We start from the raw sequence: 16,244 nt of genomic DNA on the forward strand, positions 1-16,244 counted from the left end.
CTGGTTAGTCACATTGTACTGCTATTATTTTGAACAATACTGTATACTTCATCTTGTGTACATCTAATGGGCAATCTTTGGTCCAATTCATCTTTTGTTGCCATCCAAATCATTTTGAATGAGGGCAAAGTGAAGTTTCATAACTTTATATGTTTATATTTTATGTATTTCATGCAGTGAAGATAATCCAGGTAGTGCGTTGGCTGAAACACGTGTGGCTGTTAATGCTTAATATATTTCACCTGGAGCGCCTTTAACGCGCGAATGGATTCAAAATGTTCACGCGTCAAACAAGACGCAATTTTGACGCTCAATTCGCGTTTGGTGTGAACGCAGCGTCAATGCTCCAACAAGACATTTTGGACAATTTCATGCTCCCAACTTTGTGGGAACCGTTTGGGGACGGCCCCTTCCTGTCCCAGCATGACTGCGCTCCAGAGCACAAAGCGTCTAAGCCTTACATCACTAAGTCCAAATTACTTGTCTGGCATGCATAATACAGCGTTTTTTAGTCGTTTCTGGTAATTTCGATAATGTTTTCATCTGTACAGAGGGAAAGTGAAGTCAAGAAGGTGTCACAGAGTCTAATTAATGCGATTCCTACTAACAGGTGCAGGTCCACCTCGGGATAAACAGAGACTAACATTATCATAGATGCAACTCTTCTCATCTCATGATGTAACGAGTAGGAGTGTTTGAGTCCAGGTTTTTTGGAGGCGACTCCCACTGTGAGAGTCTATGGAATCGACTCCTCAACTCCATTTACTTTAGATCAAAACAGGGTTAGAAATCAGACAAAAATGCGGTTGTTACACACTTAATTTATTTGCCCCCCGACACAAAGTCCTAAAATCCTCTTATTAAAACCGCACACTTTTAGCGTGGCCGTCCAAATTAGTCAAATTTAGCGATGACTTTCGTGGCTATCAACATTTCTGTATCTATTGCCAATACATAATTTAAATAGGAAAAGTCACGAATTTTTTTTTTCATGTGTGAGAATATAGCCCCGCTTCCACCAAAATTACCCGGAACATTTTGTACCAGGAACTTTTTTACAGGAACTTTTCTCCCCCCAGACCTGCAGCTGTCTGCGTTTCCACCGCTAAATAAAGTTCCGTGAAGATTAGGCAGATTAGTCCGGTGATGTAGGACTGCGCGCGACTGCTCCTCCAAGTCACTGACGGACAGTAATCATTTTTGCGTGTACCGATTGAAAGATTTAGTGGCCTGTTTACATGAGCCGTTATCTAAACCGATCTGGTGTTTACATGAGCCGTTATCTAAACCGATCTGGTGTTTTCATGAGACGTTATCTAAACCGATCTGGTGTTTACATGAGCCGTTATCTAAACCGATCTGGTGTTTACATGAGACGTTATCTAAACCGATCTGGTGTTTACATGAGACGTTATCTAAACCGATCTGGTGTTTACATGAGACGTTATCTAAACCGATCTGGTGTTTACATGAGACGTTATCTAAACCGATCTGGTGTTTTCATGAGACGTTATCTAAACCGATCTGGTGTTTACATGAGACGTTATCTAAACCGATCTGGTGTTTACATGAGACGTTATCTAAACCGATCTGGTGTTTACATGAGCCGTTTTTTAAACCGATCTGGTGTTTACATGAGGCGTTATCTAAACCGATCTGGTGTTTACATGAGACGTTATCTAAACCGATCTGGTGTTTACATGAGACGTTATCTAAACCGATCTGGTGTTTACATGAGACGTTATCTAAACCGATCTGGTGTTTTCATGAGACGTTATCTAAACCGATCTGGTGTTTTCATGAGACGTTATCTAAACCGATCTGGTGTTTACATGAGCCGTTATCTAAACCGATCTGGTGTTTACATGAGACGTTATCTAAACCGATCTGGTGTTTACATGAGACGTTATCTAAACCGATCTGGTGTTTACATGAGACGTTATCTAAACCGATCTGGTGTTTACATGAGACGTTATCTAAACCGATCTGGTGTTTTCATGAGACGTTATCTAAACCGATCTGGTGTTTACATGAGACGTTATCTAAACCGATCTGGTGTTTACATGAGACGTTATCTAAACCGATCTGGTGTTTACATGAGCCGTTTTTTAAACCGATCTGGTGTTTACATGAGGCGTTATCTAAACCGATCTGGTGTTTACATGAGACGTTATCTAAACCGATCTGGTGTTTACATGAGACGTTATCTAAACCGATCTGGTGTTTACATGAGACGTTATCTAAACCGATCTGGTGTTTACATGAGACGTTATCTAAACCGATCTGGTGTTTACATGAGACGTTATCTAAACCGATCTGGTGTTTTCATGAGACGTTATCTAAACCGATCTGGTGTTTACATGAGACGTTATCTAAACCGATCTGGTGTTTACATGAGACGTTATCTAAACCGATCTGGTGTTTACATGAGCCGTTTTTTAAACCGATCTGGTGTTTACATGAGGCGTTATCTAAACCGATCTGGTGTTTACATGAGACGTTATCTAAACCGATCTGGTGTTTACATGAGGCGTTATCTAAACCGATCTGGTGTTTACATGAGACGTTATCTAAACCGATCTGGTGTTTACATGAGACGTTATCTAAACCGATCTGGTGTTTACATGAGACGTTATCTAAACCGATCTGGTGTTTACATGAGACGTTATCTAAACCGATCTGGTGTTTTCATGAGACGTTATCTAAACCGATCTGGTGTTTACATGAGACGTTATCTAAACCGATCTGGTGTTTACATGAGACGTCATCTAAACCGATCTGGTGTTTACATGAGCCGTTATCTAAACCGATCTGGTGTTTACATGAGACGTTATCTAAACCGATCTGGTGTTTACATGAGGCGTTATCTAAACCGATCTGGTGTTTACATGAGACGTTATCTAAACCGATCTGGTGTTTTCATGAGACGTTATCTAAACCGATCTGGTGTTTACATGAGACGTTATCTAAACCGATCTGGTGTTTACATGAGACGTTATCTAAACCGATCTGGTGTTTTCATGAGACGTTATCTAAACCGATCTGGTGTTTACATGAGACGTTATCTAAACCGATCTGGTGTTTACATGAGACGTTATCTAAACCGATTTGGTGTTTACATGAGACGTTATCTAAACCGATCTGGTGTTTACATGAGCCGTTATCTAAACCGATCTGGTTTTTACATGAGCCGTTATCTAAACCGATCTGGTGTTTACATGAGACGTTATCTAAACCGATCTGGTGTTTACATGAGCCGTTATCTAAACCGATCTGGTGTTTACATGAGACGTTATCTAAACCGATCTGGTGTTTACATGAGACGTTATCTAAACCGATCTGGTGTTTACATGAGACGTTATCTAAACCGATCTGGTGTTTACATGAGACGTTATCTAAACCGATCTGGTGTTTACATGAGACGTTATCTAAACCGATCTGGTGTTTACGTGAGCCGTTATCTAAACCGATCTGGTGTTTACGTGAGCCGTTATCTAAACCGATCTGGTGTTTACATGAGACGTTATCTAAACCGATCTGGTGTTTACGTGAGCCGTTATCTAAACCGATCTGGTGTTTACGTGAGCCGTTATCTAAACCGATCTGGTGTTTACATGCGCCGTTATCTAAACCGATCTGGTGTTTACATGAGACGTTATCTAAACCGATCTGGTGTTTACATGCGCCGTTATCTAAACCGATCTGGTGTTTACATGCGCCGTTATCTAAACCGATCTGGTGTTTACATGAGCCGTTATCTAAACCGATCTGGTGTTTACGTGAGCCGTTATCTAAACCGATCTGGTGTTTACGTGAGCCGTTATCTAAACCGATCTGGTGTTTACATGAGCCGTTATCTAAACCGATCTGGTGTTTACATGAGACGTTATCTAAACCGATCTGGTGTTTACATGAGCCGTTATCTAAACCGATCTGGTGTTTACATGAGACGTTATCTAAACCGATCTGGTGTTTACATGAGACGTTATCTAAACCGATCTGGTGTTTACATGAGACGTTATCTAAACCGATCTGGTGTTTTCATGAGACGTTATCTAAACCGATCTGGTGTTTACATGAGCCGTTATCTAAACCGATCTGGTGTTTACATGAGACGTTATCTAAACCGATCTGGTGTTTTCATGAGACGTTATCTAAACCGATCTGGTGTTTACATGAGACGTTATCTAAACCGATCTGGTGTTTACATGAGCCGTTATCTAAACCGATCTGGTGTTTTCATGAGCCGTTATCTAAACCGATCTGGTGTTTACATGAGACGTTATCTAAACCGATCTGGTGTTTACATGAGACGTTATCTAAACCGATCTGGTGTTTACATGAGCCGTTATCTAAACCGATCTGGTGTTCACATGAGACGTTATCTAAACCGATCTGGTGTTTACATGAGACGTTATCTAAACCGATCTGGTGTTTACATGAGACGTTATCTAAACCGATCTGGTGTTTACATGAGACGTTATCTAAACCGATCTGGTGTTTACATGAGACGTTATCTAAACCGATCTGGTGTTTTCATGAGACGTTATCTAAACCGATCTGGTGTTTACATGAGACGTTATCTAAACCGATCTGGTGTTTACATGAGACGTTATCTAAACCGATCTGGTGTTTACATGAGCCGTTATCTAAACCGATCTGGTGTTTTCATGAGCCGTTATCTAAACCGATCTGGTGTTTACATGAGACGTTATCTAAACCGATCTGGTGTTTACATGAGACGTTATCTAAACCGATCTGGTGTTTACATGAGCCGTTATCTAAACCGATCTGGTGTTTTCATGAGCCGTTATCTAAACCGATCTGGTGTTTACATGAGCCGTTATCTAAACCGATCTGGTGTTTACATGAGCCGTTATCTAAACCGATCTGGTGTTTACATGAGACGTTATCTAAACCGATCTGGTGTTTACATGAGACGTTATCTAAACCGATCTGGTGTTTACATGAGCCGTTTTTTAAACCGATCTGGTGTTTACATGAGGCGTTATCTAAACCGATCTGGTGTTTACATGAGACGTTATCTAAACCGATCTGGTGTTTACATGAGACGTTATCTAAACCGATCTGGTGTTTACATGAGACGTTATCTAAACCGATCTGGTGTTTACATGAGCCGTTTTTTAAACCGATCTGGTGTTTACATGAGGCGTTATCTAAACCGATCTGGTGTTTACACGAGACGTTATCTAAACCGATCTGGTGTTTACGTGAGACGTTATCTAAACCGATCTGGTGTTTACATGAGACGTTATCTAAACCGATCTGGTGTTTACATGAGCCGTTATCTAAACCGATCTGGTGTTTACATGAGACGTTATCTAAACCGATCTGGTGTTCTCATGAGACGTTATCTAAACCGATCTGGTGTTTACTTGAGCCGTTATCTAAACCGATCTGGTGTTTACATGAGACGTTATCTAAACCGATCTGGTGTTTACATGAGACGTTATCTAAACCGATCTGGTGTTCACATGTGATGACTTTCAATCGCAATCATTTTGTCACATGCAGTTTGTCTGCCGCATCAAAAATGTCTCCGCTGTTTTCTCCAGCAGCTGGAGTGTGTTTACTGTAGCCATAGCAACTCTTAACGGCCACCAGGACTAATACAGTATTATATAAGATATTTATCGGTTGTAAAGTGTAATAATCATCTCAGAAAATAAATAAATCTTAAAGTAAAGTTAAAGTAAAAACTGCCTGGGGCAATATACGGCGTGTCATTACTCCAACATTATCTTCATAACTTACGAAATAAAAAGTTTACCCCTCAGAAAAATGAGCTTTCCTCTCTTGTCAACATGAGCACGGCGCGCGCTGTCACGTCATGTACGGACACACACTTATAGTAATCGGTCAGGTCGTTTACATGGTGAAAAAAAAAAAGAATAACGAGTATGGAAGAGGTTCAAGCTGTGCTGCTTTTGCTGGTTATGTATCGGTTTACTAAAGAGGTAATTAACAACGACAGAAAAGAGCACTAATAGGCAGATTCAGAAAGCTTGTAAAGCTAGATTTAAAATGACAGTGTATATTATTATCAGCTATTACGGGCATTGCACGTGAGATGGCTGAGACGAACGCCCGCCATCAGACAGAGAGCAAGACTGATATTTACTGAACGTAGACCAAACCTCGCAAAAGACTTTTAAAAATGCCGGTTGAAATAAAATGCTGCGTGAGCTCAACCAATCAGCATGCTCAGCGCCCAAGTCCCGCCCTCGAAAGTTCCTGAACTTTGAAAAAGTACTACCTCTCGAGCAGGGCCGTTTGGAGGGGGAAATATTTACCCGGAACTTCATTTAGACCCTGGTTCCTGTGGTCTAAACACACCGAGTACCACCCAAAGTTCCTGGTTCCTGGGTAAAGTTCCTGCGGTCAAAACGGGGCTTAAGACGCAGATCCACTGTTCATGACCCAGAAGAGGAGGAGCGAGACCGACACAGAAGACAATAACTCGGCGGATAAAGTCATCATTTAGATTTTTTTGCGCACAAACACTATTCTCGTCGCTTTGTAAGATTATTGCACAGCCGCTGTAGTGAGATGGGCTGTGTGTCGATGTGTTTAGGGCCTTTATGGGTCTTGTGAGTGGGAATGGACTGAATGCCAATGGAGGCCTATCTGAAGCCTTTCTCAGCTTTACACTAAAATATCTTCATTTGTGTTCTGAAGATGAACGAAGGTCTGACGGGTGTCATGAGGGCGAGTAATTAATGACATAATTTACATTTTTGGGTGAACTAACCCTTTATAAGTAACTTATCCAAGTCAGTAAAATATATATATTTGCTTTCTTGCGTCTCTGGGAAAGTATTTTTTCAGGAAATATTTTTTAATTTCAACTTTAAATGTCAGGAGATGCATTGTTGACGTTAAAAATGCACTTCCAGTAAAGTGAATTTTGGCAAAAACGGTCGTCATTTCTGTGTTTAGCCGGCGGGGGTGTTGTCGGAAACGTTGCAGAAGCCCCTTTCCCACTGCGATTCCGGCAAATACACGGATAATGCGACCCGGCATTTGTTCCCGGGCCGCTAGCTTTGGTCCTTCACACTGCCAGCGAAATACCGTAATATGTGCGCTTTCACACACAACCCGTAACGGTCCCGGGTCGAGTTGACACGTGACATCCGGATGTGACGTATAACGGCGAGCGATCTCCGCTTCAGCGCGGATAGTAAGGAGCTCCGTGGTCTCGACTTGTGTCCAGTTTGCGCTCATTTCTGCTTGTTTAATTTTAGTTTCTTTTGTATACGAACACTCTCTGCGTTTAAAACACTGATGAGCTCTTCTGGCGCTCGTCCCGGGTCGCACCCCGCAATGTTACTTGAATGTAACTAAAGCCCCTTTCGAGCCCCCGGGACGAGCGCTGTGTGAACAAAAGCCGAAACTAATGCCGCAGCGTGTGCGTAGTTATCGTGCGACTCCTAGAGCTTGTTTTTTCAATAACACAACCCTGCAGTGCCAGAAGAGCTCGTCGGTGTTTTAAACACAGAGAGTGTTCGGATACAAAAGAAACTAAAATTAAACAAGCAGAAATGTGCGCAAACTGGACACAAGTCGAGACCACGGAGCTCCTTACTATCCGCGCTGAAGCTGAGATCGCTCGCCGTTATACGTCACATCAGGATGTCACGTGTCAACTCGACCCGGGACCGTTACGGGTTGTGTGTGAAAGTGCACATATTACGGTATTTCGCTGGCAGTGTGAAGGACCAAATCTAGCGGCCCGGGAACAAATGCCAGGTCGCATTATCCGTGTATTTGCCGGAATCACAGTGTGAAGGGCTTAATAAAGTAACTTGTAATCTCACTTACTTACTTTTAAAATCAAGTAATCTGTAAAGTAACTAAGTTACTTTTTAAAGGAGTAATCAGTAATTAACTGTGGGTACACTGGTGCTAATGCAACACTTTTTTTCTCATCTTTAGGTGTTTTTACACGATCGCCATTCATAAACAAGTGCATTTATAATAATGCACGCATTACTAAACGCTCATGGACCATACGGACGGATGCAGACGTGTGTTTGACACTGGGAGTCTTTTTTAAATCATGTCAAAATGTCATATGCACAGTAAGGAAATGAATGCCAAGACAAATTCAAAGTATTAAAATAATAATAATAATGATCACGTTGATGCCACAAAAGACTCTGAATGAGTTGCACCGCCATGTCCGGCCAACAGGGGCTTTACACTCCAGTGCTTTGGCATTACCTCATCTGTTCTCTCACTTACACACACACACACACACACACTTCTTGCACCTTGGCTTGTCACGGCCACGAGGTGACTATGTGTGGCTTTGTGCGTGAGGGCAATCAGCGTGCACGCGCAAACTTTTGCCTCGATTCGTCCTGAAAGAACCTCAGCCACAAGTTCTCATGCACGCGCATCTGAGCGGTCAGCATCTGGTCCACCTGTGCGTCTAAACACAAAAGATCGCGTGGCCTTTCATGTGCTGTGTTGTGTCTGAGCATGCATCTTAATATAGCACACACTCCATTTTCTGCCCAAGCCTCTGACTGCACACACACACACACACACACACGAAGACGCAGCATGAGATGAAACCCTTCGGTGCATTACATAACGCGTCCTCGCTGGCTTTATCTGCGCGCGAGAGAGAATGGAGGTCTGGTTGTTATGATGCGCGCGCGTACTCACTGTTTCAGCACCGCGGACAGCGACGCGCGTCACATCGGCCGCGTTCATTCACCGTCGCGCGTCCATCAAACCGAGCGCGTTTATCTTGACAGGAGCGCGTCTCTCTCCGCTGATGATGATGATGATGATGATGATGATAGTCAACGGATGCGTGTATCAGCTGAGCCACACACCCACCTCCGCCCCGCCCCTCTGCCCCGCGTCAGCCACGCCCCCTCAAACGCTGACGGCACTGCGCATGTGCGTAGTATATGGCGTGAAGTCAGTCGTGCGCATGCGTGCTGCGTGATCCATCATCCTGACACGCCATAATGATAACTAGGATGTGAAATTTGATCCTTAAGGAGTTTTTGCTGAACACATTTTCTTTATTAATCTAATGACGAGCTGAGATTCAGTCTGGATGTTAAAAAAGTGCTATAAATTAAAAATATATAGATTAAATTAGATTTTGTTTCTTTTGAGATTTTGTTTTTTGTCTTTTGAGAAATTCTAGGTCCTACATTATTTTTCCATACACTGACTCACTGGAGTCTCTAACCTGCAATATGCTCTTTAATATAAAATGCATTATAAATAAAATGTATTATATATATATATATATATATATATATATATATATATATATATATATATATATATATATACTCTAAAAAATGCTGCGTTATAAACAACCCAATTTCTGGGTTTGTCCATATTCAACCCAACCTGGGTTGTTTATGACCCAGCATTTTTTAGAGTATATATATATATATATATATATATATATATATATATATATATATATATATATATATATATATATATATAATTTCAATCTATTATAATTTTATAATTACATTTTTAGTGTTTTAATTTTTTGAGTTGTGATTTTAAATTGTTTATTTATTGTAATGTTACATTTGTACGATTTCGTTTTTTTATTTATATTTATTTATTTTTTAATTTTAAATAAATATTTTATTTTAATTGTTTTTATTTCTTTAAATTTGATTTGATTTAAATTTTAGTAAATGTTTTATTTTTATAGATTTTAATGTTAAATGTTTATGAGTGTTTTATTTGAAATGTATTTATTTTTTTCATTTTAAATGTGTTTTATTTATTTATTTTAATTGTATATATTAATGATTACATGTTTTATTTGATTATAATTTTACATTTGTATGATTAGCGTTTTATTTATTTTTGTAATGAAATTTTTAGTTTTTTATATTTAATTTTTAATTTTTATAATACATACAATTTTAGTAAGATTTTTTTATTTTAATTTTAAATTGTTTATTTTATTTCAATTTTACAGTTTTACGTTGTAATTTTTATTAAGTGTTTTTATTTTACTTTTGTTCATTTTAATAGTATTTATTATTATTTATTTGAATTTTACGTATGTATGGGTATAATATAATAATTACATTATTAGTAAGTTAATATTTTTTGTTTTTTAATTTTAAATGGTTTATTTATTTCAATTTTACATTTTTATGATTTAATTTTTAGTGTTTTAATTCTAATTAAATACATTTTTTATAGCCTATTTCATGATTAAATCTGAAACAAATGTTTTATTTTAATAGGTTTTTATTGTAATTTTACATTTGTTTGATTTACTTTTTAGCGTTTTATCTTATTTTTTTATTTTTTGTTGCGGTTTTTATTTATTTAATTTTTAAATAAATGTGAATGTTGTTTGATTGTTTCGCGGTGAGATTTGGTGCCATCTAGCGGATTAGAGGAGAATAAATCAAACTGTAGTGATGAATATTCTTTATTAAGGGAAACACTAAAGATGCAGTGGATAAAATAAGTCTAAATATGATCTTTATTTTTAAATCGAACTATTCGAGATGATTTAGTAGCTCATGTTAGTGTTCGTGTTTATTTACAGGCTAACACTGATCATCTCGTTCGTGAGAGTGCTTTCTGACACACACGCACACACACACACGCGCACTGTCGCCATTCACAACTTCGCCGATGACGTCGCCAGCAGCTGTTGCCATGGGAACCGGCTCCTCATGCGTGTCATGTGACTGTTCGCTTGCGCCATAAACGCTTCACATAAATAATAATCTAATATGATTAGCAAACATCTATCATATCATATTTGCAATGGTTTCATAATTGATCTGGAAAGCGGACAGCGAGTCAATAAATCACATTATTTTATGATTTACCGAGCGTTCATTTGGATGGTTTTATGTTTAAATTATTAATTTTACATTATATATTAGTTATAAAATTAAGTATTTTATTATTTATTTATTTAGTTTTTTGTTTTATTTTGATTGTTTTGATTTTTGTTTTATTTATTGTAATGTTTTAATTTAATTTTAATAGTTTTTATTATAATTTTACATTTTTATGTTTTATTTTAATTGTTTTGACTTTTAAATAATTTCGTTTTTATAATTAAATTTGTATTAAGTGTTTTATTTTACATATTATATTATTATTTTACAAGTTTCAGTTTTTTATTTTAGTTTTAATTGTTTTATTTTTAGTTCGTGTTTTAATTTGTTATTATTTATTAAATATAAAAGTAGCCTAAATATTTTATTATTTATTTAGTTATTAAGTGCTTTATTTGGATTGTTGATTTTTGTTTTGCATTTTTAAGTCGTGCAGCAAACAGAAACAGCGCCACTGTATGCAATAATGCGCTTATTTAATGATATACACACTCCTCAGTTATTAAAAAACATGATTAAACCGCAGAACAGCAAGAGCTGTGCTGGGCATTTCACCACTAGAGGGCCTCATTTACACACAGACACACACACACACACACACACACACACACACACACACACATGTTGGTCTATGTGGTTTACAGGCACTCTCCATAGGTGTAATGGTTTTTATACTGTACAAACCGTATTTTCTATCCCCTTACTCTGCCCCTAAACCTACCCATCACACACACACACACACACACACACACACACACACACACACACACACACACACACACACACACACACACACACACACACACACACACACACACACACACACACACACAGCCCCTAAACCTACCCATCACAGGAAACATTCTGCATTTTTACTTTCTCAAAAAAACATCATTTAGTATGTTTTTAAGGCCATTTGAATTATGAGGACATTTGATATGTCCTCATAAACCACATTTATAGTGTAATACCAGTGTAATACCCATGTAGTTATACAAATTTGTGTCCTCATAAACCACATAAACAGGCTCACACACACACACACACACACACACACACACACACACACACACACACACACACACACACACACTGCCCCTAAATCTACCCATCATACACACATACACACACACACACACACACACACACACACACTGCCCCTAAACCTACCCATCATACACACACACACACTGCCCCTAAACCTACCCATCATACACACACACACACACACACACACACGCACTCCTTGAACATCTTTTATTTATTCTATAAAAACAGATTTACAGATTTTAAACATAGACTTAAAACGAATAAAAGAATAGAAATCCCTCAATGTGATTTTCGGTCTTGTTTTCCAGCTGATGTGTGTATGTACAGAAGCTGTGTGTGTATGTGTGTGTGTGTGTGTGTCCGTGCCTGCGTGTTATGGGTAGGTTTAGGGGCAGTGTGTGTGTGATGGGTAGGTTTAGTGGCAGTATGTGTGTGTGTGTGTGATGGGTAGGTTTAGGGGCTGTGTGTGTGTGTGTGATGGGTAGGTTAGGGGCTCTGTGTGTGTGTGTATGATGGGTAGGTTAGGGGCTGTGTGTGTGTGTGTGTGTGATGGGTAGGTTAGGGGCTGTGTGTGTGTGTGTGTGATGGGTAGGTTTAGGGGCAGTGTGTGTGTGTGTGTGTGTGTGTGTGTGTGTGATGGGTAGGTTTAGGAGCAGTGTAAGGGGATAGAAAATACGGTTTGTACAGTATAAAAACCATTTTGCCTATGGAATGTCCCCATATGTCACAAAAACAAACGTGTGTGTGTGTGTGTGTGTGTGAGCGCTAAAGCTCGTAGAAGTCCAGGTGTGCTCCTGATGGGTAGTCGTTGTCCAGCAGGAGCTTCATGAGTTTGGCTCCGGACTCCTGGCAGGACAGCAGCTGCCGCTCCGAGAACATGCAGGAGAAGGAGCGCCGCAGGGCCAGATCTGCAGAGGAGCGCCGCGCCTGGAGCTGCATATCAGTGTCCAGAGGACCTGCGGGCAGAGGAGGACAGCTCAGTGACCACACACGCACGCACACACACTACCCCTATTTTTTATAATTTTAAATTGTGATTTTTTTTTTACATTCAGACACAGCGTTACTGTATGTAACTAATGCATTCCACGTCTAGTTTAAAGTGTTAGTTCACCCAAAAACTACGACTTTATTCAGCATTGAAGATAAAGATTCAAACGGTTATGAATCAGCGAATTGATTCATGATTCGGATCGCGTGTCAAACTGCTGAAATCACGTGACATTGGCGATCCGAATCATGAATCAATTCGCTGATTCAAAACCGATCGAATCTTTATTTGAGGATTGAACACAAACGCGGAAGAGAAGCCAATGCTGAATAAAGTCGTAGTTTTTGTTATTTTTGGACCCAAATGTATTTTGGATGCTTCAAGAGACTCTAATTAACCCACTGATGTCTCATATGGACTACTGTGATGATGTTTTTATTCCCTTTCTGGACATGGACAGTATAGTGTGCATACACTTGCATACGCTCTCGGACTAAATATAAAATATCTTAAACTGTGTGTGAAGATGAACGGAGGTCTTACGGGTGTGGAACGATATTAGGGGGAGGAGTTAATGACAGACATTTCATTTTTGGGTGAACTAACCCTTTAATATCCAGACGATCTCAGACTCACCTGGAGCGTAGCTCAGCACTCGGAGGTCCGGCTCTTCTTCGGCTAACACCCGGAACATCATGTCTCTGGCGGCCTTCCCGGTGCAGTAAAGGACCCATGACGGAAACGGCTTCAGCGCGCACAGAGAGCTGATGTTGACCACCGTACGGCGCAGGCCGACATGCCGCGGGAACGCCTGCAGAACGCCCGCGGTGAGGCTCAGCGCGCCGCTCACGTTAAGCGACAGGTAACGGTTCACCTCCGCAGGGTCTGTGAACGACTGAGCGAAACGAGACACGTCGCCCAGAGAGGCTGAAAACACACACACACACACACACACACACACACACTTTACATTACATTACATTTCATTACACACTGCAAAAATGCTTACTTAGTAATAAGACAAGTAAAAATTATTGTCTTGTTTTGGGAAAAATAACTCAAAGTGAAGAGAGTTTGCTTAAAATAAGATAAATAATCTGCCAATGTTGTTTAAAGATTATTTTTCTCACCCCATTGGCAGATTATTTATTTTATTTTAAGCAAAAACTCTCTTCATTTTGAGTTATTTTTCCCAAAACAAGACAATAACTTTTACTTGACTAGTAAATACTTCTTATAAGAATTTTTAGATGTTTGGATTAGAAACAAGACTTTGCTTCTTTTTTTTTTTACAGTGTAGGAACACTGCAAACAGGGAACATTCTCTAAACGCTAGCACAACTTTTTTATTTATACACTATATTGCCAAACGTATTAAGATCACTAAGTTCAGGTGTTCGATCTCTTCATGGCCACAGGTGTATAACTCCAGCTCTCGGCCTGCAGACGCTTCTACACACATTAGTGAAAGAATGGGTCGCTCTCAGGAGCTCAGTGAACTCAAGCGTGGGGCCGTGATAGGCTGACACCTGTGCAATAAGTCCATTCCTGACATTTCCTCACTACTAAATATTCCACGCTCAACTGTTAGTGGGATTAGAACAAAGTGGAAGCCATTGGGAACAACAGCAACTCAGCCACGAAGTGTTCAATCCCAGAGCGGGGTCAGCGCATGCTGAGGGTCACAGTGCGCAGAAGTCTCCAACTTTCTGCAGAGTCAACAGCTCCAGACCTCCAGACTTCTGTGGCCTTCAGATGAGCTCAAGAACAGCGGAGAGAGCTTCATGGAATGGGTTTCCATGGCCGAGCAGCTCATCCAAGCCTTACATCACCAAGAGCAATGCAAAGCGTGGGATGCAGTGGAGTAAAGCAGCCGCCACTGGACTCGAGAGCAGTGAGACGTGTTCTCTGAGCGACCAATCACACTTCAGTCTGACAATCACATGGACGAGTCTGGGTTTGGCCGTCGCTAGGAGAACGGGACTTGCCTGACTGCATTGTACCAATTGTAAAGTTTGTTTGAGGGGGGATTATGGTGTGGGGTTGTTTTTCAAGGGTTGGCCTCTAAGTTCCAGTGAAAGGAACTCTTAATGCTTCACCAAGACATTTTGGACAATTTCATGCTCCCGAATTTGTGGGATCAGTTTGTGGACGGCACCTTCCTGTCCCAGCATGACTGCGCTCCAGAGCTCAAAGCGTCGCTCCATAAAGACATGGATGAGGAGTTTGGTGTGGAGGAACTGGACTGGCCTGCACAGAGTCCTGAGCTCAACCCGATAGAACAGCTTTGGGATGAATTAGAGCGGAGACTGAGAGCCAGGCCTTCTCGTCCAACATCAGTGCCTGACCTCACAAATGAGCTTCTAGAAGAATGGGCAAAAATCCCCATAAACACACTCCTAAACCTTGAGGAAAGCCTTCCCAGAAGAGCTGGAGCTGTTAGAGCTATCGGCATTATCGTAAATACGAGTTTCCTAGGTAAAAAATGCACATGAACACCCGCCCGTTTTAAAATGGGACTTCAGAAGTGGGAGTTATCAAATTACTAATAGCACATGAAGGCGGCAAAAAGCTCATTCCCAAAACTTTTGTCAATATAGCTAAGGAACTTTTTAAAATGTGAAGCCCGTTCAGCACACCTGCGTTGTTGATCAGAAGTAAGTGGTCCATCTCGGTCGAGGACGCCTCTTTAGCCGCCTGAACGGTTTTCTCCACGCCTTCCGCCTCCTCAAGATCCGCTTGGACACAGAAAACTTCCAGCTTTTTCTGGCTGGCATTTAAGTTTACGATGTCTTCTTTCAGCTCATTTAGCTGGTCCGCGGTCCGAGCCACGAGCATTAGGACGGATCGAGGCTTCAGTAAAAAGCTCAGCTGGAGAGCCAGAGTCCGTCCGAAGCCTTTGGATGCTCCTGTTATAATGCACAGAGCTCTTCCCAGATTCCTGGACTCCCGAGAGATCAAGTCTTCCATTTTGGGACACTTTTGGAAAGCCTGGAAGCGGATGATGGTGCGGCTCAGCGGCGGCGCTTTATGTGGAGCGACTCCTAGAGGAACGAATCCATTTCACACACAAGATCATCCACAAAGAGAGCATGAGCGAGTCAAATGAGTTATGCATGATGGAAAACTAGGACAAATCTCTAAGCATTCATAAATCACGACACTTACTGGAGAAGAGAAATCACTGAAGATATTATTTAATGAAAGCTATTATGACATGCAAGTTCTGGAGACAGACAAATCAGGATGACTCCATTAGCTGATGCTTACTCTCGTTTTAAGATCATTTTGATTCATTTTGTCAGACTTCATGTCTT

General features: G+C 40.5%; 2 protein-coding genes across 2 annotated transcripts in view; both read right to left on the reverse strand.

The window, feature by feature from the left end:
- The window catches only part of lzts3b (leucine zipper, putative tumor suppressor family member 3b), a 25,195-nt gene extending 16,372 nt beyond the window's left edge, over nucleotides 1–8,823 (reverse strand). Inside the window, exon 1 of the mRNA XM_067414571.1 lies at nucleotides 8,695–8,823. The gene's annotated coding sequence lies outside the window, so the exon portion shown is untranslated. The remainder of the gene's footprint in view (nucleotides 1–8,694) is intronic.
- Nucleotides 8,824–12,561: 3,738 nt separating this feature from the next.
- sprb (sepiapterin reductase b) lies at nucleotides 12,562–15,922 on the reverse strand. The gene is made up of 3 exons (XM_067414580.1): nucleotides 15,567–15,922; nucleotides 13,564–13,854; nucleotides 12,562–12,892 (listed from the first exon to the last, which is right to left on the reverse strand). Exons 1-3 carry the CDS (start codon nucleotides 15,895–15,897, stop codon nucleotides 12,702–12,704), a joined length of 813 nt encoding a protein of 270 aa, XP_067270681.1. The 5' UTR covers nucleotides 15,898–15,922; the 3' UTR covers nucleotides 12,562–12,701.
- Nucleotides 15,923–16,244: the final 322 nt, after the last annotated feature.

The sequence above is a fragment of the Pseudorasbora parva genome, chromosome 13, assembly GCF_024679245.1.
Source record: "Pseudorasbora parva isolate DD20220531a chromosome 13, ASM2467924v1, whole genome shotgun sequence".
In the NCBI taxonomy this organism is placed as follows: Eukaryota; Metazoa; Chordata; class Actinopteri; order Cypriniformes; family Gobionidae; genus Pseudorasbora; species Pseudorasbora parva.

What these genes read in the sequence shown, in the direction of transcription:
- sprb (XM_067414580.1), bottom strand. Translation starts at nt 15,897, where the DNA reads ATGGAAGACTTGATCTCTCGGGAGTCCAGGAATCTGGGAAGAGCTCTG. An exon ending in ACTTCTGATCAACAACGCAG is followed by an intron (nt 13,855 to 15,566) that starts GTGTGCTGAACG and finishes GTGTGTTTTCAG; the next exon opens with CCTCTCTGGGCGACGTGTCT. An exon ending in AGTGCTGAGCTACGCTCCAG is followed by an intron (nt 12,893 to 13,563) that starts GTGAGTCTGAGA and finishes CTCTGCCCGCAG; the next exon opens with GTCCTCTGGACACTGATATG.